Consider the following 27621-nt stretch of genomic DNA (forward strand, 5'->3'; position numbering starts at 1 on the left):
TTAAGATAAGTCTATTTTTCCTACAAACTCTCCCCTCATACACTTTTAATGAAGTTGAGAAGTTCACCCTGAAATCTGAATGGTTTTGCCCAATAAAATACAATACTGAAGCTTTTGGTGTGGTGTCATTTTTATTCAATTTTTTCAACTTATAGTTTCCCAATAATGAGGTACCAATCAGCAAATGGCCATCTGGGAAGAGCAAAGAGATTGGACAAGAGTCGTTGTTTAATATGGTTAAGTTTGGTCTTATGTTATTAGCAGTCTAACAAGTGCAGATCAGTCCAATGATAGCATTAGCATTAGTTGAGACATATGATGCAAGAAAGCAAGCTTCTACAGTATCAGCCAAAAAAAAGAAAAAAGAAAAAAAAAACCCTTCCCATTTCACCCATCTGGTCACTCCAAATGTTTGTCTAGTTCAGCCTTAAATTTATTTAAGCTATCAACTTCTGCAACAACAGATGGAAGTGTGTTCCAGCAATCAGCTACCAGTTGGCTAAAGGCAAACTTCTGCACATCTATTCTACAACTGTCTTTCTTCAATTTGAATCTATACCCATCAGGTTCTTAGTCTGAGAAAGCGGAAGTATCCCATCAGCATTGAGCGTGCTCAAACCATTCAAGGCCTTATAAACCTCAATCAGATCACCTCACAGGTGCCTAGTCTCAAGATGCTGCAACTTGCAGAACTTAAGCCTTTCTTCATAAGCACACCCCTTTGTTCCTCTCACCAATCTTGTTGCCCTTCTCTGTACTCATTCTAGCAACTCTACATCCTTCCTAAAAAAAGGAGGCCTCCATACCTGTATACAGTACTCAAGGTGTGGTCTGACCATTGCCTTATACAAAGGGATAATCACCTCCTTGTCTCTGCTAGAAAAATTCCTATATATTATTGCCAACACTCCATGACCTGCTCTGGCAGCCCATTTGCACTGCTCAGAGAATATATAGAGACACTGATATAGGGACATTTGTTGGTAACCCTCGTTCAACTGAACTGCCTTGTCTTTAACACCATTATAGTGTTTGACAGGTCTACATTTATAGCATTAAAAAAAGAATGGGTAAATGTGAACACCATAAAAAATTCTGTCTAGAATTAAACCATAAAAAATTCTATCAACTTACCAGAATAATGCATAATAATGCAAATATACATTATCAGATATGGCTCAAAATAACACCTGCACACACCTAATGTATGTATGAAGCCTCAGAAGAATACATTGTTGCCATCTGTACATCTTTCCACCATCCTTCTGAAGGTAGAAAGATGTACAGATGGCAACAATGTATTAAAAGAAAAGGAAACTAAAATGGGAAGCAAAATTCCTAGAGAAAGTACTGCTATAAGCAACTACATGGGATGTGTCAGAATCACAACGGTTAACAAATTTGATAAATTTAGATATTGGTTAAGTTAACAAAGGCAGAGATTATAAGAATATCAGAAACAGGGTGTAATTCTGATATGCTGAATGCATAGTTTGAATATAGCAAGTAAATGTATATAAGGACAGACTTGACAGAATGAGAAGGATTTCAACTAACAGCATATAGATTCAAGACAAGTATATCCAATGGATAAATATAATGAATAAATATGGTGTGACATAAGCATTAAGAAAAACAAAGATGAGAGTAGGAGCATGTTATAGACCAGATGATTGTGAAGTCTGTGATGAGTATAACAAATATTTTTACAGACAAACAGAATGAGCATGCAATCAAGACATCTTAATCTAGGAGACTATTTTCCAGTATATGATTTGAACTTCTGGATTGACCATTAGTCATCCTGAGAGGTATGCAATTCTGGAATTGCTAGATGATTGATTCTTGCAGCAGCAGCACCTTAGAGATGCCAGGGAAAGAAAATGTCTTAACCTGGTTATCAGTAAAGATCCATCAGATATTAAGAATATTCAAATAAAGAAACTACAGGTGAACAGTGATCACAGTATATAGAAGAGATATCTATTTAAAGAAGTTATCATTAGCATTAGCAAAGGCAAATGATGCAAGAAAGCAAACTTATATAGCATCAGCCAAAAAAAAAAAAAAAAACCCCTTATTTCACCCAACCACTTGCTCCAAATGTTTGTCAAGTTCTGCATTGAATCTACTTAAGCTATCAACTTCTACAACGACAGCTGGAGTTTGTTGCAGCAATCAACCACCCACTCGCTAAAGGCAAACTTCCGAACATCTATCCAACAACCGTCTTTCCTCAATTTGAATTTATGCCCTCTCAGGCAATTATTCTGAGCAAGAGGAAGAATCCCATCAGCATTGTGCATGCTCAAACCATTCAAAGCTTTATACACCTCTATCAGATCACCTCGCAGGTGCCTAGTCTCCAGACACTGTAATTTGCAAAAACTTAAGCCGTTCTTCGTAAGAGCAACCCTTTGTTCCATTCACTAATCTTGTTGCCCTTCTCTGTACTCGTTCCAACAGCCCTACATCCTTCTTAAAATGAGGCCTCCAGACCTGTATACAGTACTCAAGGTGTGGTCTGACCATTGCCTTATACAAGGGGATAATCACATTGTTATCCCTACTAGAAATATTCCTGTATATCATTGACAAAACACCATGAGCTACTCTTGCAGACTGTCTGCACTGCTCAGAAAACTTCATATCTGCCTGCACAATTACCCCCAGGTCCTTTTCATTCTCTACCACTGTCAGTGTGGTACTATACTGACAGGGGTACAGAGTTGATACATTACTCTGGGATTACTGCTTAACATATGTAGTACTTTACATTTGTCAATGTTAAACTTCATTTGCCCCCTCTCAGCCCATCTGCTCAACTTTTCTAGATCCTGTTGCAGCAGTGTACTGTCATTAGTGCTATTAACAACCCTGCCAACCTTTGTATTGTCTGCAAACTTGGACATTAAGCCTGATATACCATCATTAATATCATTTATAAATACAGAAAACAACAATGGACCCAACACTGAACCCTGAGCGACTCCACTAATAACATTAGTCCATGAAGAGCAGTGTCCATTGATTACCACTCTCTGTCTTCTCCCACTCAACCATCCCTTTATCCATAGCAGCAATTTGCTCCAATGCCACACTGCTCCAATTTGTGCAGTCTTCCATGTGCAACAGTATCAAAGGCTTTTCTAATATCCAAATATATGATATCAAAGTTATTCTTTGCATCCAGTTCCTTTGTGATTACATCATAGTGTTCAATCAAATTAGTCAAACAAGACTTCCCCTTAACAAACCCATGCTGTGTACGAGCTATAACTGAAGTTTTGTCTAGATGATCCTGCAGTGCTTCTTTAACCAGTGCCTCCACTAATTTTCCGGAACAGAAGTTAAACTCACAGGTCTATAATTACTTGTGTCAGCCTTTGATTCTCCTTTGTGAATTGGGGTCACATTTGCACATTTCCAGTCTGTGGGTACCTCCCCTGAGTCCAAGGAAGCTCTCATAATTATGGCTAAGGGTTTGCTTACTTCCATTGCTGCCTCCTTTAATATAACTGGATAGATCCCATCCACCCCAGGTGTCTTTCTTGTGTTTATCTTCAACAATTTCTCCTCCACTTTACTCTCAGTTATTACAAGATTCTCTAGCTTACTGCCAGAGTTGAATACACCTCTGGCATTCCCCTCGCTGAATAACTCCTCATGTGTGAATGTCCATGCAAAATATTAATTTAGTTTGTTAGCTACCTGAGCAGGATCATCAACAGTTGACCCATCGATATCAAGTGGACCAATCTGATTCATCCCCTTTTTTCTAGAGTTTACATAAGTAAAGAACTCTTTCCTGTTTTTCTTTGCATCCTTTGCCAAAGATTTCTCGTAATCTGCCTTCGCCTGCCTAACCTCCTTTGTAACTTGGTTACAGACCAGCTTATATCTATCATAGGCTTCTGTGTCACATGTTAATTTATATGTATCCCATGCATTTTAAGTGATTATTATTGAAGGAAAGGAGAAGGGTTTTGTTTTTGCAAGGGACATTAAAATGGTCTTGAGCACCATATAAGTTTTCTTTAGTGGAAACAAATATAACTTTAACAAATATAAATACTAAATGGGAAGTGTTTAAGAAAGTTATTCTGCAAGCTACTAAGCTTTTTATACCAACAAAATGATATCGTTCATGGTATAAACCAAAATGGATTCTGATATGCTGATTTTTGTTTATACTGATGATTTCAGTGGCAGAGAAGAAAGAGGCATAGAATAATTATACATCATCAAGTGATACTAAATAAAACAGCAAATATAAAATTACTCTTTAATAAAGTTAGTCAAGGCATTACCTATTGATGCAGATCATGAGAAGTCCTTAGCTAAGAGTAAAAAGAAGTAACAGGGATTTCTTTACTTATGTTGGAGGTAAAAGGAAAGGAATCAAACTGATCCACTTGATGTCTTGTGGTAAAGGTAGTGATGATCCTGAAGTGATTGCTGATAAGCTAAAAAAATATTTTGTACTTACACTTTACATGGAGGAAGTTTTTATACTGAGAATACCAGCTGTCTAGCTAATATAAATTGGAAGTTGATGGACTTTTTCATAACTGAGAAGGGATTTGTTATTTGTTTTTTTTTTTTTTTAGGAGCATTAGCAACTAAGGCCATATTGCTCCGGTATATGCGGTGGTCATTCCCTGACCTTTCCGCATCCTCCGTATTTGGTGGTGACGGGCTCGAACCCCGGTCTAATCAAGAAGCGTGTGCTACGCACTGCTGCTCCTTCCCACCTGGCTACGGAGGCGCCAACTGAGAAGGGACTAGAAATGAAGTTATTCAATTAAAAGTGAGCAAGGCACCAGGACCTTACAGAATCCATCTGATTATACTAAAGAAAGCAACAAAACTTGTAAGCAAACCTTTAAACTGTGATAAAGAGAAAATCCCTGTATTCAGATGATATCCCTAATAGATTGAAGATGCACAAACATTTCTCCTATTCACAAAGGTGGCTGAAAGGGTGAACTAAACAACACTACAAATCTGTCAGTTTGACTTCTGTGCCAGGAAAGATTATGGAATCCTTAGAGAATGCAATACAGTATCATCTACACACAGAGGCATAGCCAGATTTTTGGCGCCCTTGGCAAATTCGTGGCTACACACCTTTTTTCGATAATTGGTAAAATTATGTTGGAAAATTCCAGTGGGCAGATCAAGGTGTATTCCACATTTGAACAATAGACTCTGGTTTATTGGTCTTTTCTTGTTTTATTTAAATTATAAGTCACAACATTCCTGATAACCTGTTTTTAAGCACAAAACATTATACACAAATTATTTATAACTTCTAACTTTTTCAGTATCGTAGAACATACATGATGCATGAATTTAAATTCAAATTATTATATTAAAGTCACCGTCATTTCTTACATAAACCTGTATTTGTGTCTGTAAATTGCTTGTGTTCTCTGGTCGATTTGCCTGTTTTTCTAGACGAAAAGATCTTGCTCTCTCTACACCTGAGACCGACTAACTCAGCCACAGAGTGAAAAAAGTCCATTAAAGTTCCTCACGTCATCATTGGGATTCAAATCTGGGGCCTTTTCCACCTGGTATGGGGAGGATGGTAATGATACCACTGTGCTACTGGCCAGACAATGTGTGAATTGAGAACTGCTATTCATTCGAGCATGCGCTGATGAAGCGGTCACCTGAATAGTCCCTTCAAAGCTATGTTTTGGATGACAAATGCTGCTATACAGTATGTACTCAGATTTATGGATGCATGCAGACTTTGTAAACACGCCATTTGGTGAAAATTAATTTTCACCCCACCATCTGTTCCAGTATCAGAAGGGTGCCACTGACAGGATGTCAGTGGCACCCTTCTGATATTGGAGCGCTTGGCACCTGCCCCAATGCCAAGGCATTCCTATGCTGCTGTCTAAACAGGTATGAAATTATAAGCAAAACACAGAATGGCTTTGTTAGGGGCAAATCATGTCTGACTCATTTTATTAGTTACTATGACATTATCAGTAAAGAAATGCAATGTCTGAAAATTAGTCACTTACAAGGCTTTAAATGGACTGAGCAAACTAACACTGATGGCTTTCTTGCATTATTTTCCACCACTAACACTAGTACTAAAAAAACAAAAAACACTAGAGTTATGCTTGCAGTCCTTCACACTGACTTATGTGTGATGCTAAATGATGTAACAAGGACAATTTAATATAACATAAAGTCAAAACTAATGCATATAAATAATTTTGATGTTACGTTAAAAGAAAAGCACAATTTTTAAATAATTATACTTACTGTATTGGGGTCCTGCCCCTGTACTTTATCATCAGTGATGCTAATGATAACATCAATAGTACTCTCTGTTTCTCTATCCAATGGACGGATGAGTCTCACCACTCCTGTATCTTTCTCAACACTGAAAGTATCACCACTAATATAGTAGTACACCCTAGTGTTTTCAGGTTCCCTACCACGAAGTGTATATACTATAGATCCTGTTGTAAAAAGCATTGATAAATACCAAAGTTTTTAAAACAGTTTAAGAAATTCTTTAAAACTGAATAAATGCTTCGAAAATACTTCTGAAACAAGTGAAAAGAGGAACTGAACTTAAGTAGTTACCCATTTCAATTAAATGTTTCTATATGTATTTGTAATGATGCATTTGATTTTGCATTTAAATGGAAATATCTTGTGTATTTAAATGGAGGTGTAAATGTTTCTATTTAAATGGTAGCATATCAAACACTATAAAACATTCTATGGAATGTTTTATAATGAATTTTAATGAAATTTTAGTATACATTACCTGATATATTATATATTTAGGCAACAGATACTCATTTGCATAGAAAACTAATTTATAATTTGTCACTCATTAGTGCAATTAAAGAAAGTGCATGAAAAAGTGCAAGCAATCATAGAAATATCTTTAAAAAAAAAGATGCTTAAATAAACTCCTAGCATTCAGTAAAAATTCAGTGCCCATTATAGCATCCTACCAATAACTGGGATTTTTAATTAGTCTAAATTACAGTTAGCTTTACTGTTGTATGAATGACAGCTGCTATTATTCAAATCTTAGGATAACAATAGCAAGAGTGAAAACACAAAAACACAGAAAAAAAAATAAGGGTTACTACTCAAAGATTTTTTATTTAATTAAAATTAAAAGTTAAATTTTTTTAATTACTACTTAAAAATTAATTTTATTTTTAACGAATTAATACACTTTGATAAAAACAAGCAAGAAACAAGCATCCTACTATCATTAAATTCCACATTATAAATTACAGATGCTGTAAATGATAAAACTTTGAGGTTTAAAAACCAAAGAAGATTACAATGACTTCACACATGGTTATAGTTTAATTCAGTGATGAAATGAAAATAGCTGTCATTTAAAATTATCCCTTTCCATCTAGATAATTGACAAATATGGTTTACCAATAAACAATGATAAAAATAACTAATAAATATATACATATTGTTAATTTTTCTAACAGGCCTTGCAATAACAATTAGTGAATGACAGTTATCTCACAAAATAATTTGTTTCCTGGCATATCCAGATAAACAGAATTGGCCAGTAAATCAAAATGTCTTATAACAGGGGATTTTAAATTTTCCAAATATTAAATGGAAAGTTAAAATTACCCATTCACTCACAGAGTAGCAAGACTTTTCTGAGTTTATTGGATGACTGTTTTCTGTCACAGCATGTCAGAGAGGCAACAAGAGAAAGAAGTATTCTTGATTTGATTAACAGCAATGTCCCTTCATGCATTAAGACTCTGAAGATAAAGAAACTACTAGGTAGCAGTGATCACAGTGTGCCGATATGAGATTTATGTAAAGATATAACTACTATCAAGAATAAAAGGGAAGAGATTTTGATTTCATAAAGACAGCCACAGTAGTCTTTGAAACTTTTTAAATTATTTTCAGTGGTACCAACTGATGATGTTACCAACTACAAATTCTAAAGTGGAAGAATTCAGGGAAGTAATCATAGAAACTTTTTATACCAACAAAGAGATTTCAAGGTTTTGACCTAAATGGATGAGAAGAAATTATGAGACTAGTTATAGAGGAGAAAAAGGAATGGAATGATTATAAATTATCAGGGGGCACAGAAACCTAGATAAGTACAAACTAGTCTGCAATCAGGTCACTAAGGGGATTAGAAAAATTAAGGCACATTATGATAAGACAATGGCTAAGATGGCTTTTAATTTGTTACGTTAACACTAGGAAGAAAGAAATGACAACATTGCCGCACTAGATACAAATGACATACCTCTGATGATTCTGTTCAGATTGTTGACAAACTAAATAAATATTTTTCATCTACTTGCACCTGTGAAGACATTTTTAGGAATGGTAATACCAGAATAAGCCAGTTATAAATGGCAGCTAAAGGATTTTGTGATAACTGAGAAGAAAGTGGAAGAGATATTGTTAGCATTAGTAGAGGCATTTGATGCAAGAAAGCAAGCTTATGAAGCATCAGCCAAAAAAAAATAAAAATAAAATAAAATAAATAAATAAAAAAATAAAATAAAATAACCACGTCCACTTCGCGCCTCTGTTCGTTCGAAATACCTGTCCAGCTGAGCCTTAAACCTATTTAGGCTATCAACTTCCATGACAAGGGATGGAAGTCTGTTCCACCAACCAACCAACCACCCGCTGGCTAAATGCAAATTTCCGCACGTCTATCCTACATCTGTCTTTCCTTAATTTGAATTTATGCCCTCTCAGGTGATTATTCTGAGCAAGAGGGACAATCCCATCAGCATTGAGCATGCTCAAACCATTCAAGGCTTTATACACCTCTATCAGATCACCTCGCTGGTGCCTAGTCTCCAGACACTGTAATTTGCAAAACTTAAGTCTTTCTTCGTAAGAGCACCCCTTTGTTCCATTCACTACTCTTGTTGCCCTTCTCTGTATTCATTCCAGCAGCTCTACATCCTTCTTGAAATGAGGCCTCCAGGCCTGTATACAGTATTCTAGGTGTGGCCTGACCATTGCCTTATACAAGGGAATAATCACCTCCTTATCCCTGCTAGAAAAATTCCTATATATCATTGACAATACACCATGAGCTACTCTTGCAATGGGTTGAATCACATTTGGCGACTTGATGTCAGCAGTTTAACTGTTGATGACCTTGCTCAGGTTGCTGAAAAACCGAATAAATATTTTGCATCTACATTAACAAGAGGAATTAGCATTAGCATTAGTAGAGGCATATGATGCAAAAAAGCAAGCATATGCAGCATCAGCCAAAAAAAAAACGCTCCCATTATCTATTCTACATCTGTCTTTCCTCAATTTGAATTTATGCCATCTCAAGTGATTATTCTGAGCAAGAGGAAGAATCCCATCAGCAATGAGCATGCTCAAACCATTCAAGGCTTTATACACCTCAATCAGATCACCTCTTAGGTTTGAAGTCTCCAGACACTGTAATTTGCAACACTTAAGCCTTTCTTCATAAGAGCAACCCTTTGTTCCATTCACTAATCTTGTTGCCCTTCTCAGTACTTGTTTCAACAGTTCGACATTCTTTTAAAATGAGGCCTCCACACCTGTATATAGTACTCAAGGTGTGGCCTGACCATTGCCTTATAGAAGGGGATAATCACCTCCTTATCCCTGCTAGAAAAATTCCTGTATATCATTGAAAAGACACCATGAGCTACTCTTGCAGACTGTGTGCAATGTTCAAAAAACTTCATATCCACCTGCACAATTACCCCAGGTCCTTTTCATTCTCAACCAGTCAGTTTAGTACAACAAAGTTGATACGTTACTCTGGTGTTACTGCTTCCCATATGTAGTACTTTACATTGGTCAATGTTAAACTTCATTTGCCACCTCTCAGACCATCTGCTCAACTTTTCTAGTTACTGTTGCTGCAGCAGCAGCATACTGTCATTAGTGTCCTTAACAACTCTACAAACCTTCATATCGTCTGCAAACTTGGACATTAAGCTTGATATACCATCATTAATATCATTTATACTGAAAAAAAAGTTAAAAGTTAGGGTTGAATGTGAAAGTGTCCGCAACTCCACCCAGACACGACAGGAGGGAGCACATGATGAGAGCCCTGTCAATCAAATCGGCCCTGGAGAGATTGTGCAAGGCTCAAAGGGCAAAACTTCCCTCAGCCCGGCCTGCGCCCGCTGACAGGAGAAACCGCCTCCACAGAGATGGGACAAGAATATTCGCTGACGCCACCGAGGCAGTGCTAGTTGGGGCGGAAAACCACTAGCGCGGGGGGACAACACAGACCGAAAGGTTAACAGCGGCCGCAGGCAGAGGCAAAAGTGACCCCCGCACCGCTCCCACTACAATGGGCAGCAGACTGGAAAGGAGGTAATGGAGATTTCCAGGACTGCCGGGAGTCACAGTGGAACAGGCAAACACGTGGGCTGTGTTAGGGTGGCTAGGATGTGTAGAGTGTAGAGTGTATTTAATGTCAAGCGGCACCAGGGGTTCCCCCCATCTCCGCGTTGCTTTCATTGTAGGTGTGCCAGTTCACTGGAAAGGCCAGAGATTTAAAAGTGTATACTTAAAAGTGTATACTAGGATGTATACTTGCATGAACACCAGTGCTAGGATTGTTTGTTTGTTTTAGAGTTTTATGGTGCATTAGCATCTAAGGCTATAATGCGCAAAGTCAAACCAATGCTAGGAGTATAGCCAATAAATTTGATGAGCCCGAAGTGCTAGTCAAGACATCAAAGGCAGACACTGTTGGGATATCAGAGACGTGCTGTCACACAGATACAGGCAATGCAGAGCTGGAAATTGGGGAGCACAATATGTACAGAACGGACAGACAGGATAGGAAGGGCCATGCTGTTAATTAAATCTAAGGAAGTGCATCGAACTGATGGTGGACAATACAGTGCTGAGTCTGGGGTGAAATAAGCACTGGGAAAGGAAAAATGAGAGCAGGTGCGCGCTACAGGCCCAATGAATCCGATGAGCACAATGAGCAATTGTGCAGAGAAATAGTGCGGTGGTAATTCAGAATGTCCCACAATGGGAGATTCCAACTTTACAGACACTGACTGGAACCTGTTCTTGACCACTCGCACACCAGCAAGACTTTTGTGGATCTACTGGATGACTGTTTTCTACAGCAACACGTTCGAGAGGCAACCAGAGGGAGCAACACTCTTGATCCGATGCATTAGCATTAGCAAGGGCACATGATGCAAGAAAGCAAGCTTATATAGCATCAGCCAAAAAAAAAAAAAAAAACCCTTATTTCACAATGTTGAAGCTAAAAGTAAACAAGGCCCTTGAGGATGATGGAATCTTGTCAAAAGAGGAATAAAGCACTTCAACCTAAGTCAGGATAACTGTTTATTTCCAGTTGGAAATTACATACAGATAGAAAATGTACATTTCATGGTATATTCTTACCACTTCATCAGTAATTGCTGTCATTATCATACAGATCAGAAAAGCACCAAAGGTTTGACTTATGAACACTTGATGGGATCTTTTCACTGGAGGAGAGGAGAATCAAAGAATAAAGTGAGTAGTTACAGACCTATAAGCTTGACTTCTGTTCCTGGGAAAATACAGAGTCTTTGATTAAAGAAATAATCTAAGACCATCTATATAAGCGTACAATTATGCCAAAGTCACAGCATGGATTTGTATGATACACTATGATACAATAACAAAATACAATACACTATGATACAATAACAAAATACAATACACTATGATACAATAACAAAATACCATACACTATGATAGCATTAGCATTAGTAGAGGCATTTGATGCAAGAAAGCAAGCTTATGCAACATCAGCCAAAAAAAAAAACCACTTCCACTTCACCCCTCTCTTCGTTCAAAATACCTGTCCAGCTGAGCCTTAAACTTATTTAGGCTATCAACTTAAACGACAAGGGATGGAAGTCTGTTCCACCAACCAACCACCAGCTGGCTAAAGGCAAATTTCCGCACGTCTATCCTAAATCTGTCTTTCCTCAATTTGAATTTATGCCCTCTCAGGTGATTATTCTGAGCAAGAGGAAGAATCCCATCAGCATTGAGCATGCTCAAACCATTCAAGGCTTTATACACCTCTATCAGATCACCTCGCTAGTTCTTAGTCTCCAGACACTGTAATTTGCAAAACTTAAGCCTTTCTTCGTAAGAGCACCCCATTGTTCCATTCACTAATCTTGTTGCCCTTCTCTGTACTCGTTCTAGCAGCTCTACATCCTTCTTGAAACGCGGCCTCCAAACCTGTATACAGTACTCTAGGTGTGGCCTGACCATTGGCTCATACAAGGGAATAATCACCTCCTTATCCCTGCTAGAAAAATTCCTATATATCATTGACAATACACCATGAGCTACTCTTGCAGCCTGTCTGCACTGCTCAGGGAAATTCATATCTGCCTGCACAACCACCCCCAGGTCCCTTTCATTCTCTACTACTGTCAGTGTAGTACCACAGAGTTGATACGTTGCTCTGGGGTTGCTGTTTCCCATATGTAGTACTTTACATTTGTCAATGTTAAACTTCATTTGCCACCTCTCAGCCCATCTGCTCAACCTTTCCAGATCCTGTTGCAGCAGCATAGTGTCAGTAGTGTCCTTGACAACCCTGCCAACCTTCATATCGTCTGCAAACTTGGACATTAAGCTTGATATACCATCATCAATATCATTTATAAATACAGAAAACAATAATGGACCCAACACTGAACCCTGAGGGACTCCACTAATAACATTAGTCCATGATGAGCAGTGTCCATTGATTACCACTCTCTGTCTTTTCCCCCTCAACCACCCCTTTATCCATAGCAGCACTTTGCCTCCAATGCCACACTGCTCCAATTTGTGCAGCAGTCTTCCATGTGCAACAGTATCAAAAGTCTTTCTAAGATCCAAGTATATAATACCAAAGTTATTCCCTGCATCCAGTTCTTTTGTGACTGCACCATAGCATCCAATCAACTTGGTCAGGCAAGACTTTCCCTTAACAAAACCATGCTGTGTCTGAGCTATAACTGAAGTTTTGTCTAGATGATCCTGCAGTGCTTCTTTAACCAGTGCCTCCACTAATTTTCCGGAACAGAAGTTAAACTCACAGGTCTATAATTACTTGTGTCAGCCTTTGATTCTCCTTTGTGAATTGGGGTCACATTTGCACATTTCCAGTCTGTGGGTACCTCCCCTGAGTCCAAGGAAGCTCTCATAATTATGGCTAAGGGTTTGCTTACTTCCATTGCTGCCTCCTTTAATATAACTGGATAGATCCCATCCACCCCAGGTGTCTTTCTTGTGTTTATCTTCAACAATTTCTCCTCCACTTTACTCTCAGTTATTACAAGATTCTCTAGCTTACTGCCAGAGTTGAATACACCTCTGGCATTCCCCTCGCTGAATAACTCCTCATGTGTGAATGTCCATGCAAAATATTAATTTAGTTTGTTAGCTACCTGAGCAGGATCATCAACAGTTGACCCATCGATATCAAGTGGACCAATCTGATTCATCCCCTTTTTTCTAGAGTTTACATAAGTAAAGAACTCTTTGCATCCCTTGCCAAAGATTTCTCGTAATCTGCCTTCGCCTGCCTAACCTCCTTTGTAACTTGGTTACAGATCAACTTGTATCTATCATAGGCTTCTGTGTCACCCATTAATTTATATGTATCCCATGCATTTTTCTTCTCTGCCATATGTCTCATTAGTTCATCCGACATCAATTTAGGTCTAAACCTTGAACAACATTTCTTAGTTGGTATGTAAAGCCTAGTAGCTTTCAAGATAAGTTTTTGAATGCTTCCCATTTTGAATTTGCTGTTTATAACATCATCAGTTGGTCCCATTGTACAGAATTTAAATACTGTCTCAGTCCATCGTAGTCACCTTTACGAAAGCAATAACTCTTCCCTTTACCCATGATGGTAATTACCTCTTTGAGTAAATCCCACTTCAGCACACTGTGATCACTGCCACCTAGTGGTTCCTTTATCTGCAGATTCTTAATGCATGAAGAATCACTACTGATAATCAGATCAAGTATATTACTCCCTCTAGTTGCCTCCTGAACATGCTGATGTAGAAAACAATCATCCAATAAATTCACAAAAGCCTTGCTAGTGTGTGAGTGACCAATCCACAAATTCCAGTCAATATCTGGGAAATTAAAATCTCCCTTTAGAAGACTCTCTGATTTACTGGCCCACTCTATTTCCCTGTACAGTTTCTTATTATACTCATCAGAGTCATTAGGCCTATAGCACACTCCTGATCTCAATTTTGATCTCCCAATGCTTATGTCACACCAAAGTGACTCGACACTGAACTGTCCAGCGATGTCGACTGGCTTTACTTCCTTGGATTTTATGTGTTTCTTAACTAAAGGCATAACCCCTCCTTCCTTCTTTTCCTGTCTATCCTTTCTGTAGACATTGTACTCCCCAAATTCCAGTTCTGCATTCCTTATATCTGTGTGACACCACGTCTCTGATATCCCAACAATATCTGCCTTTGATGTTTGAGCAATACCTCAAATTCATCAAATTTATTTACTAAACTCCTAGCATTGGTGTACACGCAAGTATACATGCACCTGTTTCTATTCTTAGCTACTCTAACACAACCCATGTGTTTACTTGTACCGAAATGACTCCCAGCTGTCTCTGAAATATCCTGCATCTTGTTTTTCTGGCTTCTGCTCATTCCAATAGAAGCAGTGCAAGAATCTCTTTCACCTCTGCCAGTGGCTACTGTTAATCTATTAGTCTTTGTCCCCCCCCAAAGCTAGCAGTTTTCCGACCTACCTAACACTGCCTCGATAGCATCAGCAAATATTCTTGCACCCTTTCTATTTAAGTGTATCCCATCCCTGTAGAAGCAGTCTCTCCTGTTAACAAGTACAGTCCAGGCTGAAAAAATTCTATACCTTGAGCCTTGCACAATCTTTCCAGGGCCGAATTGATCGACAAGGCTCTCATCATACTCCCTCCTATCATGTCTGGGCAGAATTGCAGACACTTTCAAATTCCTGTACTTGTATTTCAAGTGACCTGTACTTGTTAAGTAATTCTGCCGGTCTCCTACTCTTGATATCATTAGTGCCAACATGTACAATTGTATCACCTTTTGTGCCCCTAAAAGATGATATCCGCTCTACAACGTCAATAACAAAATACAATACATTATGATACAATAACAAAGGAAATGGATGTAAAAAATAATTTTAATATCATAAACTTAGATTTCCATAAAGCTTTTGACACTGTTGCATATAAAAGAATGCTGTACAATTTAGTGCAGTATAGTATTAGGAGCAAGACACTGCTATGGAAAAAAAGAGGATTGATGACTGGGAGAAGATAGAGATTGGTTATCAATGGACACTGCTCTTCGTGGACTAAGGGTTCGGTACTGGGACCCTTGCTCTTTTCTATACTTATTAATGATATTGATGTAGGCATATCAGGCTTAATGTTAAGTTGGCAGATGATACAAATATTAGCAGGGTGGACAGTAATGACAGTATGTTACTGCAACTAAGATCTAGAAAAATTAGGCAGACAGGCTGAGAAATGACAATTGAAGTGTAACTTTGACATGTGCAATGTACTGAACATGGGTAGCAGTTATCCCAGAGCAACATACCAACTGTGGTATCACACTCAGTGTAATGGAAAATGAAAGACTTGGGGGATAAAAGTGCTGTTAGATATGAAATTTTCTGACAGTGCAAACAGGCTGCCATGACAGTTCATAGGATTTTGTCAATGATATACAGAAATTTTGCCAGTAGGGTTAAGAAGGTAATTATCTAATTTTATAAGGCAATGGTTAAGGCACGTCTTGAGTACTGCATACAGCTCTGGAAGCCTCATTTGTATAAGGACATGAGTCTGTTGGAACAGATTTAGACTACAGCAATGAGATTAGTACAGGGAACAAAAAGGGTTTCAGTTCGGCTAATTGCGGTGCACAGAGCCTAGCCACCTGCAAGAAAATCTGATTGAAGTAAGCCTTTGAATAGATTCAGCTATTCAAAGGCTATTCATTGAGCTCAATGCCAGTGGAATCCGTCCTCTTGCTCGATCTACACATGAAGGGGCATATATTGAAATTGAGGGTGGATGGTAGTAAGAAAGATGTGCAGAAATTTACCTTCAGCCAGCAAGTAGTTGATTGTTGTAACCATCTGGTGTTGTGATGGGTGGTTTGAATAAATTCAAGGAAGGACTAGAAAAACTGTTAGAAGAGATGGACACACTGGAAGTGTTGGTTTTTTTTTTTTTTTTTTTTTTTTTTTGTTGATGCTGTATAAGTTTTCTTTCTTGCATGATTTGCCACTACTAATACTATACACTGAGAAAATTATATACATAAAAGAAAACATTCAAGAATTGCTTATCTCTATTGTTTCTCCTTTCTATTGTTTAGAAATTATCTCACTTCTATAGCCAAATGAAACTCTGAACTTCTTTCTCCCTTAGTTTGAATTTATTCCTCCTAGACTCTAGTGTCACTTAAATCAGTGAAAAGTTTACCTTCATTTATTGTCCTACCTCTCTGAGAGGCTCTTAAAAGGCTCTCAGAGAGGGCTCATCTGAGAGTTCTCCTATATGGTAAATATGTACACAGTTTGGTAGATGGAGCAGAAAAACAGCCCTTGGGAGTTTGTCCCACCTTGATAGCATTCAAAACCTGACAACTTTTTTCACATGATGTGGAAGGACACTAATCAGAAACACTGTGCTGCTACTGAGGGTTTTTGGTCTTGAAAAAGATATATAAATTTTCAGTTATCTAGATCATGGGTATGCAAAATGGATATTGTGATCCTTTTGTGGGTTTTAAAATAATTTCAAAGAATCACAAAAAAACATGCTGACAGAGTTGTAGATATAACGTCAACAAAGTGCTCTGGTGCACCAAATATAATGTAATTCCTTTGTAAAGAGCAAAGAAATTTGATGTTCACGTGGAATAAGAAGTTTTTATATCATCCACATATAATAATAGTTAAATTATCCATATCTCATTTTCCAAATCACAAGTTTGAAAAATTAGAAGGCAAAGATTCCTGTATTATATAATTCAACCACTTGAAATTAAATGACTGTTGCAAATTCATTTCCTAGTTAACTGTTGTAAAATTTTGACCATTGTAAAATTATTAATGTGTGTCTGAGGTGCACGTAATTCTGAAATAATAATCAGCAGAACAACTGAAATCCAATTCCGGCATGTTTTTTTATACCACTAATTAAACACCTGAACAGCAATAAAAAATGAGCAATCATTATATTAACCAATTAAACGAATGCCAGTTAACAAATTCAATTATACCTATATACATTAGGACAGTGATAGAGAACATTTTCCAAATGCAAATCTTCTTAATTGATTGTTCAAAAATAAGCTGAAGCAAAAATATCAATTTTCATATGCTAGAGAAAAATAACACACAAAAAAAAAAAAAGACTGAAATTAGTAAATAGTCTTTACTGATATTAGAAAAAGATAACAATGCTTGAAAGTTTCTAATGAGAGCTTTGTTACTGCATAATTTGTTACTGCATAAAAAAATATACTCAGTTTCCACCATGAATGCAACTGGCAGGTCAAAAAACAAATTTATTGCAAAATACAAAAAAATATTTTTTTTGAGAGAGAAAATCTATTCATGAGTAGAAAATTTATTTACGAGCAAATTAGCATTGGCAAATCAATTTCCAGTGTGCCACAAGTGGCACACTGGAAACTGATTTGCCATTGCTAATTTGCATCACTAGCAGAATTGATCTAAGAACCACATAATTACTAAAGGCAATTTCAATTAAGCTAGTTCACTGTCCCAAGCTTCTTGGAACAGTGAACTAGCTGAACTATCAATGACAACAGATAAAACACTTTGATAACAATATATGCAAAATCCATATTCATTTATAATAATTTTAGAATAACTTTACAAAAAATAAAAAAATTGTTAATGTGAAATATTCCTTTAGAAAGGTTTATACATTAATATTTAAAAATATATTGCTTACCAACTGGCGTATCTTCTCTAATGGAAAATTTATCCATATCTCCACCAGGGAGGAACTCTGGGGCACGATTTGTTTGACACAAACATAAATCTGAAAATTTAAATATTGGATACAGTTTTTAATCAGCATAAAATGCTTAGGTAAATTACTACAGCTCTACACTTATCTTTCTCTCATTTAATACATCAGTACCATACAATAAGTTATTAATAATTTTAAGAGTATTAATAAATATAAATATAGTTAAATATATGCTACTTAATCAGAGTGAAAACAAGAGTCATACAAGGAGTGACAGTTTGAAAAATGAATGCCTAAGAAATGGACAGACAAAATGGAAAAAGCCACTAATAAAGAAATATTAAAAAATATGGAATATACTAATAATAATTAATACAATCAAGACAATTTCAAAATGCCATAAGCTTGTTTATTACTTGTTTGAGAGTCCATTAACAATTCATAATCATGTTTCAAATATTTATAGTGTCTACACAAATTCTAAATATCAATTTCCTGACAGACCAGTTATCTTTTTTAAGGGAACAAAAAAAAAAGTGTCTATTATTTTTCCCAGGGGGTGCATGATGAGATGAGATCCTTGTCAATTAATTCACCATTGGAGAGATTGTGTAAAGCTCATAGGGTAGAATTTTTCTCAGCCTTATCTGTACTTGTTAACAGAAGAGACTGTTTTTAGAGGGATGGAATACACTTAAACAGATGGGATGGGAGGTTCAGGACTATTTGATAATGCTATCAAGACAGTGTCAGGTGGGTCAGAAAATGGTTCATTTGGGAGGTGGGAAATGCACCGACTAATAGTTTAATGGCAGTAATAAGCAGAAGCAAAACTGATTCTTGCAGTATTTCTATTTGGATAGGCAGCAGCCTTGAAAATAGAGTGGGAGAAAGTATTATAAGGTGTGTGGTAGGAGAAAGCATTACAAGGTGTGCAATTAAAGTTACTAAAAGCTATAAAGAATTTAGGGCTGAGCCTCAAGCTATGGAAAAGTCTAGACTATGTATAAGTATAGTACGAAAGCATAAATAATACATAGCCAAATCTGAATTAACAGAATGTTAGCAAAACGGCATCGTTTTAAGTTATATCTCATATTGTGAATACCTTCACGATTTGCCACAATATTGCACTACTTTGAATAAGTAAAGCTTCACCTGAGGAGAAGACTAATGTTACTTATTCTCAGATGGATACCACCACCCAGACAGCACCGTTTCAGGGCTATTTGGCCCTTCTTTTTAGTCTAAACACATCATACACCATAAGGCATCTCTCATATTGTGGAGTTATACTTTGTAACTGTTTTGCCATCATTGCATCACTCGGGTACCTACCCACCCACTGAAGAAGGGCCAAATAGCCCTGAAACGGTGCCGTCTGGGTGGTGGTATCCATCTGAGAATAAGTAACATTAGTCTTCTCCTCAGGTGAAGCTTTACTTATTCAAAGTAGTGCAATATCGTGGCAACTCGTGAAGGTATTCACAATATGAGATATAACTTAAAATGATGCTGTTTCGCTAACATTCTGTTAATTCAGATTTGGCTATGTATTATTTATGCTTTCGCACTATACTTACACATAGTTACTAAAAGCATAATAAGCACACACATACTTGCTTATAATGTATATCAATGCATCGGTATATAGGGAAAACTTTGGTTACTGAAATTTATACAATCATACTTTGTACACCAATGCTAGGCACTTGAAAGAGACCAAAGATGGGCAACGTATCAGGTGAAATCAGAAAAGACATTCTTATAATGCAAGATAGAAAAAATAATTTCTTGGAAGGAGAAAAAAAAAAAAAACTTTTTTTTTTTGTCCCTCATAATTCACACAATTTCTTTAATTTTAAAAATAGTCCAGCATTTTATGTAATCAGTTCTTTCAATTACCTTATTTTTCCTAGATTTGAAAATGATATCCACAAGAATATTATTTTATAAGATTTTGAAATGTCATCAAATTTTCCTCTAAATGGTTGAGTTATTGGAAGGTTTTCTGTAAAGTTTTCTTTCTTGCTTGTTTCAATAAACAATCGTTTTTTGCCTTTAAAATTTATAGTATTGTTTCGTGTCTTATTAGAAAGACAGAATATGTAAGCTACAGAGCTTGGTAACTAAACTAAGAGACCTAACTGAGGTGTATAAGGCTCTTAGACAAGAAAAAAAATGAATAAATGAGGATGAAATTTTGACTGTTATAAATTATTTCAGAACTAGGGGCCATGAATCCAAATTACAGGGAAGAGGTTCAGACTATATTGTGAGAAGTTTTCTTTTAACCAGTGAGTTATTGATTAATAGAATAAGTTACCTGCATGCATGGTTGGGGTTATTGGTTTGGGGAGATTTAAAGGTCAGCTGAATAAGTACCTATGTGAAAAGGAGGGAGTAAAACAGCTCTCAGCTGCTCACATCAATGGCAGAGCTTGCACAGGCAACCCAGCAGCAACCCCCAAGGCAGAATGCATTGGTACCACAGGAGCCAGTTGTTGGTGACTATACTGTCAGGGAAACATATTATGCAAAAAGGATAGAGAGAATAGAATCACAGTATGTCTGCTAGGGGCAAAATTTTGACATTATAGAGCAGATATCATCTTTTAAGGGAACAAAAGGTGACATTGCTGTACACATTGGCACTAATGACATTAAGAGGAGGAGATATGAGTACTTAATTAACAAGTACAGGTCAACGTTGGAAAATAGTCAGAGTTAGGGTTAAATTTAAAAGTGTCTGCGCTTCTGCCCAGTCACAATAGGAGAGAGTATATGATGAGAACCTTGTCAATCAATTTGACCCTGGAGAGATTGTGCAAGGCTCATGGGGTAGAATTTTTCTCAGCATGGTCTGTGCTTGTTAACAGGAGAGATTGCCTCTACAGGGATGAGATACTTAAATAGAAGGGTGTAAGAATATTTCCTGATGCTATTGGGGCAGTGACAGCTGCATCAGAAAACTACTGGCTTGTGTGTGTGTGGGGGGGGGGGGTTATAAACTAATAGATTAACAATAGCCATAGGTAGAGGTAAAAATGATTCTTGCACTGTTTCTATTGGAAAGTGCAGCAGCCTGGAAAGCAAGGTGCCAAGGATTTCGAGGACTGCTGGGAGTCATTATGGAACAAGTAAATACCTGGTCTGTGTTACAGTAACTAAGAGTAAGAACAGGTGCATGTATACTTGCATGTACAATGCTTGGAGCATAAATTTGATCAATTTGAAAATCAATGTAAGTAAATTTGATCAATTTGAAGTGCCAGTTAAGACACCAAAATACCGATACTGCTGGGATATCAGAAACATGGTGTCACACAGATATAAGAAATGCTGAATTTGAATATGGGAAGTACAACATGTACAGAAAGGAAAAAATGAAATGTCAAAATGTGTTTATGTTTCATGGCGGTCTCCAAGGTTTCCCCTATTAAACGGTGTAGCATCTGTATGAAATGTGTACAATGCCGGCAGCTTGGTAAGTGTCAGTGTGTTTGTTTTGGTGAGTGTTTGCCGGCTCCTGGCATCTTTGAAGGCTTGGGGCATAGAATGAGTTTGATCACTGCCCCTTGCCTCCAATCCTTCACCATGTGGAGGTGCACCAGTGTTCACAATGCACTGACAGTACGCCCAGGAAGAGGTTCCTCTGGAGAGCAGCCTCCCCCTGGGTCCCAAAAAAAAAGTGAAAGGATGATTGTATGTCAGTGGGAGAAGCCAGGTTTCAGGGAGGGAAGGAATAAAGTTTTAGGCAGTATGGGATGGAAGAGAGAAGCATCCATTGAGAAAAGTGAGAAAAGTAAGGGCAGTGGAACCCTTTAGTTCCAATCAGGATTCTTGGGCTTGGCATCATTCTGTGGTCTTTGTCATTGTTAGTGAGTGTCCAAATCGGTGTCCACGTGTGTCTGGGTTCTGTTTAGAATAGTAAGGATTCTTCTCCTGCTTTGAAGAGGCCATCTGCAAAATCAGTGAATGATGTGAATCTTTGAGGAGTCAAGATGAAATTATTGATAGTCTGTTGATCATATATTTGTAGTTGAGCCCTTATGTCCTGATAAATGTGGCAATGAACGGTTACATGATTAACTGTCTCTGGTGATCCGCAGGGGCAGAGAGGTGACTCTGTTAGTCCAAGAAGTACAACTTTGAGTTTATACTGCCATGTCCAGTTAGCAAAAACGATAGGTGAAGTCCAGGCCTGAACCAGGTGGCATATTGTTTGTTGAATATTTTAGCTTCTGATAGGAATTAACATGTTGTTCTTCCTAGTGCCGAGCCAATCTACTTCCTTTTTCCACTCATTCATCATTTCTTCGATTATTCTCATGTTGTCTTCTTTAGTTGACATGTTCAGTTTTATTGCATAGTCTCTGATTCTTGCGGGGAGGCTCTTCCTTCTGTAGTATTGAAGATGGCGGAAGGCTGCTTCATGTTGGATCAGTAGCTTGCTGCATATGACCTGGAGTGCAACTGTGGACACTGTTCTGTAGGCTCTCAAGATTGCAAACAGGAAAAAATCTTTGGGCCTGCAGTAGGTATTTCTTCACAACACTGGTGTTGATTTTGTGGTGCCAGGCACCTGCAACATAACAAGCAATGGGTAAGAAGATGCATTCATAATACAGTCTGAGGATAGAAGGCTTGATGCCCCAGACTGCACTAGTTATCCTGATTAGTTAAGGTATGATGCAAGAAAGCAAATTTATACAGCAACAGTCAAAAAAAAAAAAAAAAACCCTTCCCATTTCACACATTTGGTCACTCCAAATATTTGACTAGTTTAGTCTAAAATTTATTTAAGCTATCAACTTCCACAACAACAACACATGGAAGTCTGTTCCAGCAATCAACTACCTGCTGCATAATGGCAAATTTCCACACATCTATTCTACAACTGTCTTTACTCAATTTGAAACTATGCCCCCTCAGGTTCTTAAGCTGAGCAAGTGGAAGTATACAATCAGCATTGAGCCTGCTCAAACCATTCAAGGCTTTATACACCTCAATCAGATCACCTCACAGGTGTGGCGCCTCCGTAGCTGGGTGGGCAGGAGCAGCAGTACCTAGCACACGCTTCTTGATTACACCGGGGTTCGAGCCCGTTACCAACAAATACGGAGGATGCAGAAAGGTCAGGGAATGACCACCACCGCATATCGAGGAGCAATATGGCCTTAGTTACTAATGCTCCTAAAAACTAAATAACAAACAACAAACAAACAAACCTCACAGGTGCCTAATCTCCAGATGCTGCAACTTGCAGAACTTAAGCCTTTCTTCGGTGAGAGGAACAAAGGTGCATCCCTTTGTTCCTCTCACCAGTCTTGTTGCCCTTCTCTGTACTTGTTCTATCAACTCCAAATCCTTCCTAAAATGAGGCCTCCAGACCTGTATGCATTACTCAAGGTGTGGCCTGACCATTGCCTTATACAAAGGGATAATCACCTCCTTGTCTCTGCAAGCCAAATTCCTATATATCATTGACAAAACTCCATGACCTCCTCTGGCAGACCATCTGCACTGCCCAGAGAACTTCATATCTGAGTGCACAATTAATCCCAAGTCTTCTTCATTCTCCACCTTCCTGAATGTAGTACCACACAGTTGGTACATTTCTCTTGGGTTACAGTTATCCAAATGCAGTATTTTGCATTTGTCAAGGTTAAACTTCAGTTGCCACTTGCCAGCCCATCTGACTAATTTCTAGATCCTGTTGCCTTAGAATACTGTCTTTATTGTCATTAACAACCCTGCCAACCTTTGTATCATCTGCAAACTTGGACATTAAGCATAAGATATACCTTCATTAATAAATACACAAAAAAGCCATGAATTAGGGTTCAATTTGAAAGTGTCTGCAATTATGCCCAGACACGATAGCATGGGAATATATGATGAGAGCCTTGTCGATCAATTCGGCCCTGGAAAGATTGTGCAAGGCTCAAGGGGTAGAATTTTTTCAGCCTGGTCTGTACTTGTTAACAGGAGAGACTGCTTCTATAGGAATGGGATACATTTAAAAAGAAAGGGTGAAAGAATATTTGCTGATGCTATCGAGGCAGTTTTAGGTGGGTCCAAAAACTGCTAGCTTGAGCTAGCAGTTTTTGGACCCACTGCTTCTATTGGAATGAGCAGCAGCCTGGAAAACAAGATGCACGGAATTTCAGAGACTGCTGGGAGTCATTGCGGTGCAAGTAAAAACATGGGTTGTGTTAGGGTAGCTAAGAATAGGAACAGGTATATGTATACTTGCGTATACCACAATGCTAGGGGATATCAGAGACGTGGTGTCACACAGATATAAGTAATGCAGAATTAGAATTTGGGGAGTATAATGTGTACAGCAGGGATAGACAGGATAGGAAGGGAGGAGGGGTTATAATATTAGTTAAGAAACACAAAATCCAAGGAAGTGAAGCCAGTCGACGTCGCTGGACAGTGCAGTGTCGAGTCAGTTTTGTATGACATAAGCATTGGGAGATCAAAATTGAGAGTAGGAGTGTGTTATAGATCTAATGACTTGGATGAGTATAATAAGAAACTGCACAGGGAAATAGAGTGGGCCAGTAAATCAGAGAGTCTTATAACGTGGGATGTTAATTTCCCAGATACTGACTGGAATTTGTGGGTTGGTCACTCACACACTAGCAAGGCGTTTGTGGATTTATTGGATGATTGTTTTCTACATCAGCATGTTCGGGAGACAATTAGAGGGAGTAATACTCTTGATTTGATTATCAGTAGTGATTCTTCATGGATTAAGACTCTGCAGATAAAGGCCCCACTAGGTGGTAGTGATCACAGTGTCATTCATTATCACAGTGTCATTCATTACGAATCACAGTGTCATTCATTACGAATTATCATTCGTAAAAGCAACTATGGTGGTCTGAGACAGTATTTAAATTCTATACGGTGGGACCAACTGATGATTTTACCAACAGCAAACTCAAAATGGGAAGCATTCAAAGAATTTATCTTGGAAGCTACTAGGATTTACATACCGACTAAGAATATTTTGTTCAACTACCAATTTTAGACACACACACCAACCGTTTATGACTGGTTGAATAATGAAATAAAATAAAATAAAATGATAGAAAAGGGGAGAGAGGAAGATGTGGTCTCGTTTCTCAATGGTTTCTCCCCCTTCATAAAATTTACCTCGGAGGTAGAAATAGATGGTACCCTCCCATTTCTGGACATAATGGTATATAGGGAAGGCCCCAGACTTAGAACTAAGGTTTATAGGAAACCAATGTGTAGGGGCCAGTACACACATTATAGGACGGCACAGACTGTCCAACATAAGAATAGTGTGGCCAGAGCACTTTTGGGTAGGGTGAGAACGCATTGCAGTACCCCTGAGGAGGGGGAGAAGGAAATTAGGCAAATCACGACGGATCTTATGAGGTGCGGTTACCCCCAGAGGGTCATTGATGAATACAACAGAGAGGAAGAGCCCAATCGGGTAGTTCCGCCTGTACCGCTTACCACAGTGTATGTTCCCTACTATCCGGGCCTGTCAGATCGCATTGCGAGGATGCTTCGCGACTTTCAGACATGCTGTGTGCAGCTTCCGGGCCGGAGGTTGCACACAGTAGTGTCACAGGTCAAAGACCCCATTACTAGGGATTCTAGTAGTGGGGTCGTGTATGAGATCACATGCCCGGATTGTGGGGAATGTTACGTGGGGGAGACAGGACAGCATCTCAAGGACCGTCTGGGAGAACATTCACGAGCGATACGGACCACAGAGCTCAATAAATCCGCCATTGCCGAGCACTATTGGGAAAAACAACACCAGATCTCCCCCGACAACGCTGTCATCCTTGACCGGGCGCACAGATTCTGGGACCGCAAGTGGCTGGAAAGTCTGTGGATTGGATCCTCTGGTAACAATAGTATAAACAGAGACAGGGGAGTTAGGCTTCACCCCTTTTTGAGGCGGTGGTTTTGACAAGAGACAAACGTTTTAATTTTCCACGTGTCCAGCCCACTTCCGGTTCCGGCACAAGTGAAAGGAATGCTGAGTATGCGCCTGGTCATCCACGTGTGCCGTGAACCTGGTATTTAAGGATGTGTCATTTAAGTCTCACTATTACTGAGGAAGGAGGAAGACACCTCCGAAAGCTCTAGTGTTTTTTATCGTCTTTTTATCGCTTTTATATTTATATTTTAATGCATTTTAACTTATTTACTTATTTTACTTTTGTTGTAGTTTAGTTTTTTGTAAATGATTAAAAGTTTTTTGTAAATATTATTTTACAGTCTTTTCTATCATTTTATTTTATTTTATTTCATTATTCAACCAGTCATAAACGGTTGGTGTGTGTGTCTAAAATTGGTAGTATGAATAATCCCAACCTCAGAGGCCTTATTGCAGATATAATTTTGTTCAAGGTTTAGGCCTAAATGGATGTCAGATGAACTAATGAGACATATGGCAGAAAAGAAAAATGTATGGGTGACATGGAAGCCTATGATAGATATAAGCTGGTCTGTAACCAAGTCACAAAGGAGATTAGGCAGGCAAAGGCAGATTATAGGAAATCTTTGGCAAAGGATGCAAAGAAAAACAATAAAGAGTTCTTTACCTATGTAAACTCTAGAAGGAAAGGAATGAATCAGATTGGTCCATTGGATATTGACAGTTCAGCTGTTGATGATCCTGCTCAGGTGGCTAACAAACTTATTTTGCATCTACATTCACACATGAGGAGTTATTCAGGTAGGGGAATGCCAGAGGGGAAGTAAACTCTGGCAACGAGCTAAATGATTTTGTAATAACTGAGAGGAAAGTGGAGGAGAAATTGTTGAAGATAAACATAAAAAAGGCACCCGGGATGGATGAGATCTATCCAGTTATATTAATGGAGGCCGCAAAGGAAGTAAGCAAACCCTTAGGCATAATTATGAGAGCTTCTTTGGACTCAGGGGAGGTACCCATTGACTGGAGATGTGCAAATGTGACCCCAATTCACAAAAGAGGATCAAAGGGTGACACAAGTAATTATACACTTATTAGTTTAACTTCTGTTGCAGGAAAATTAATAGAGGCACTGGTTAAAGAAGCACTGCAGGATCATCTAGACAAGACTTCAGTTATAGCTCGGACACAGCATGGTTTTGTTAAGGGAAAGTCTTGCCTGACCAATTTGATTGGATACTATGATGTGGTCACGAATGAACTGGATGCAGGGAATAACTTTGATATCATATATTGGGATCTTAGAAAGGCTTTTGATACTGTTGCACATGGAAGACTGCTGAACAAATTTGAACAGTGTGGCACTGGAGGCAAATTTCTGCTATGGATAAAGGGATGGTTGAGTGGGAGAAGACAGAGAGTGGTAATCAATGGACACTGCTCATTATGGACTAATGTTATTAGTGGAGTCCCTCAAGGTTCAGTGTTGGGTCCATTGTTGTTTTCTGTATTTATAAATGATATTGATGATGGTATATCAAGCTTAAAGTCCAAGTTTACCAATGATACGAAGGTTAGCAGGGTTGTTAAGGACACT

General features: G+C 38.2%; 1 protein-coding gene across 6 annotated transcripts in view; it reads right to left on the reverse strand.

The window, feature by feature from the left end:
- Cad74A (cadherin 74A) overlaps window positions 1-27621 on the reverse strand; it is a 748720-nt gene that overhangs the window by 608846 nt on the left and 112253 nt on the right. For all 6 annotated transcript variants that reach the window (XR_016546733.1, XM_090369392.1, XM_090369388.1 and 3 more), the window contains 2 exons: window positions 18068-18157; window positions 6289-6488 (listed from right to left, as the gene is read on the reverse strand). Coding sequence is in view for 5 of the 6 variants with exons in the window: in XM_090369392.1 (XP_090225518.1) it covers window positions 6289-6488; window positions 18068-18157 (290 nt within the window). In the remaining variant the exon portion in view is untranslated. The remainder of the gene's footprint in view (window positions 1-6288; window positions 6489-18067; window positions 18158-27621) is intronic.

Source organism: Mastigoproctus giganteus, chromosome 3 (assembly GCF_048544385.1).
Source record: "Mastigoproctus giganteus isolate SK-2022 chromosome 3, ASM4854438v1, whole genome shotgun sequence".
NCBI lineage: Eukaryota > Metazoa > Arthropoda > Arachnida > Uropygi > Thelyphonidae > Mastigoproctus > Mastigoproctus giganteus.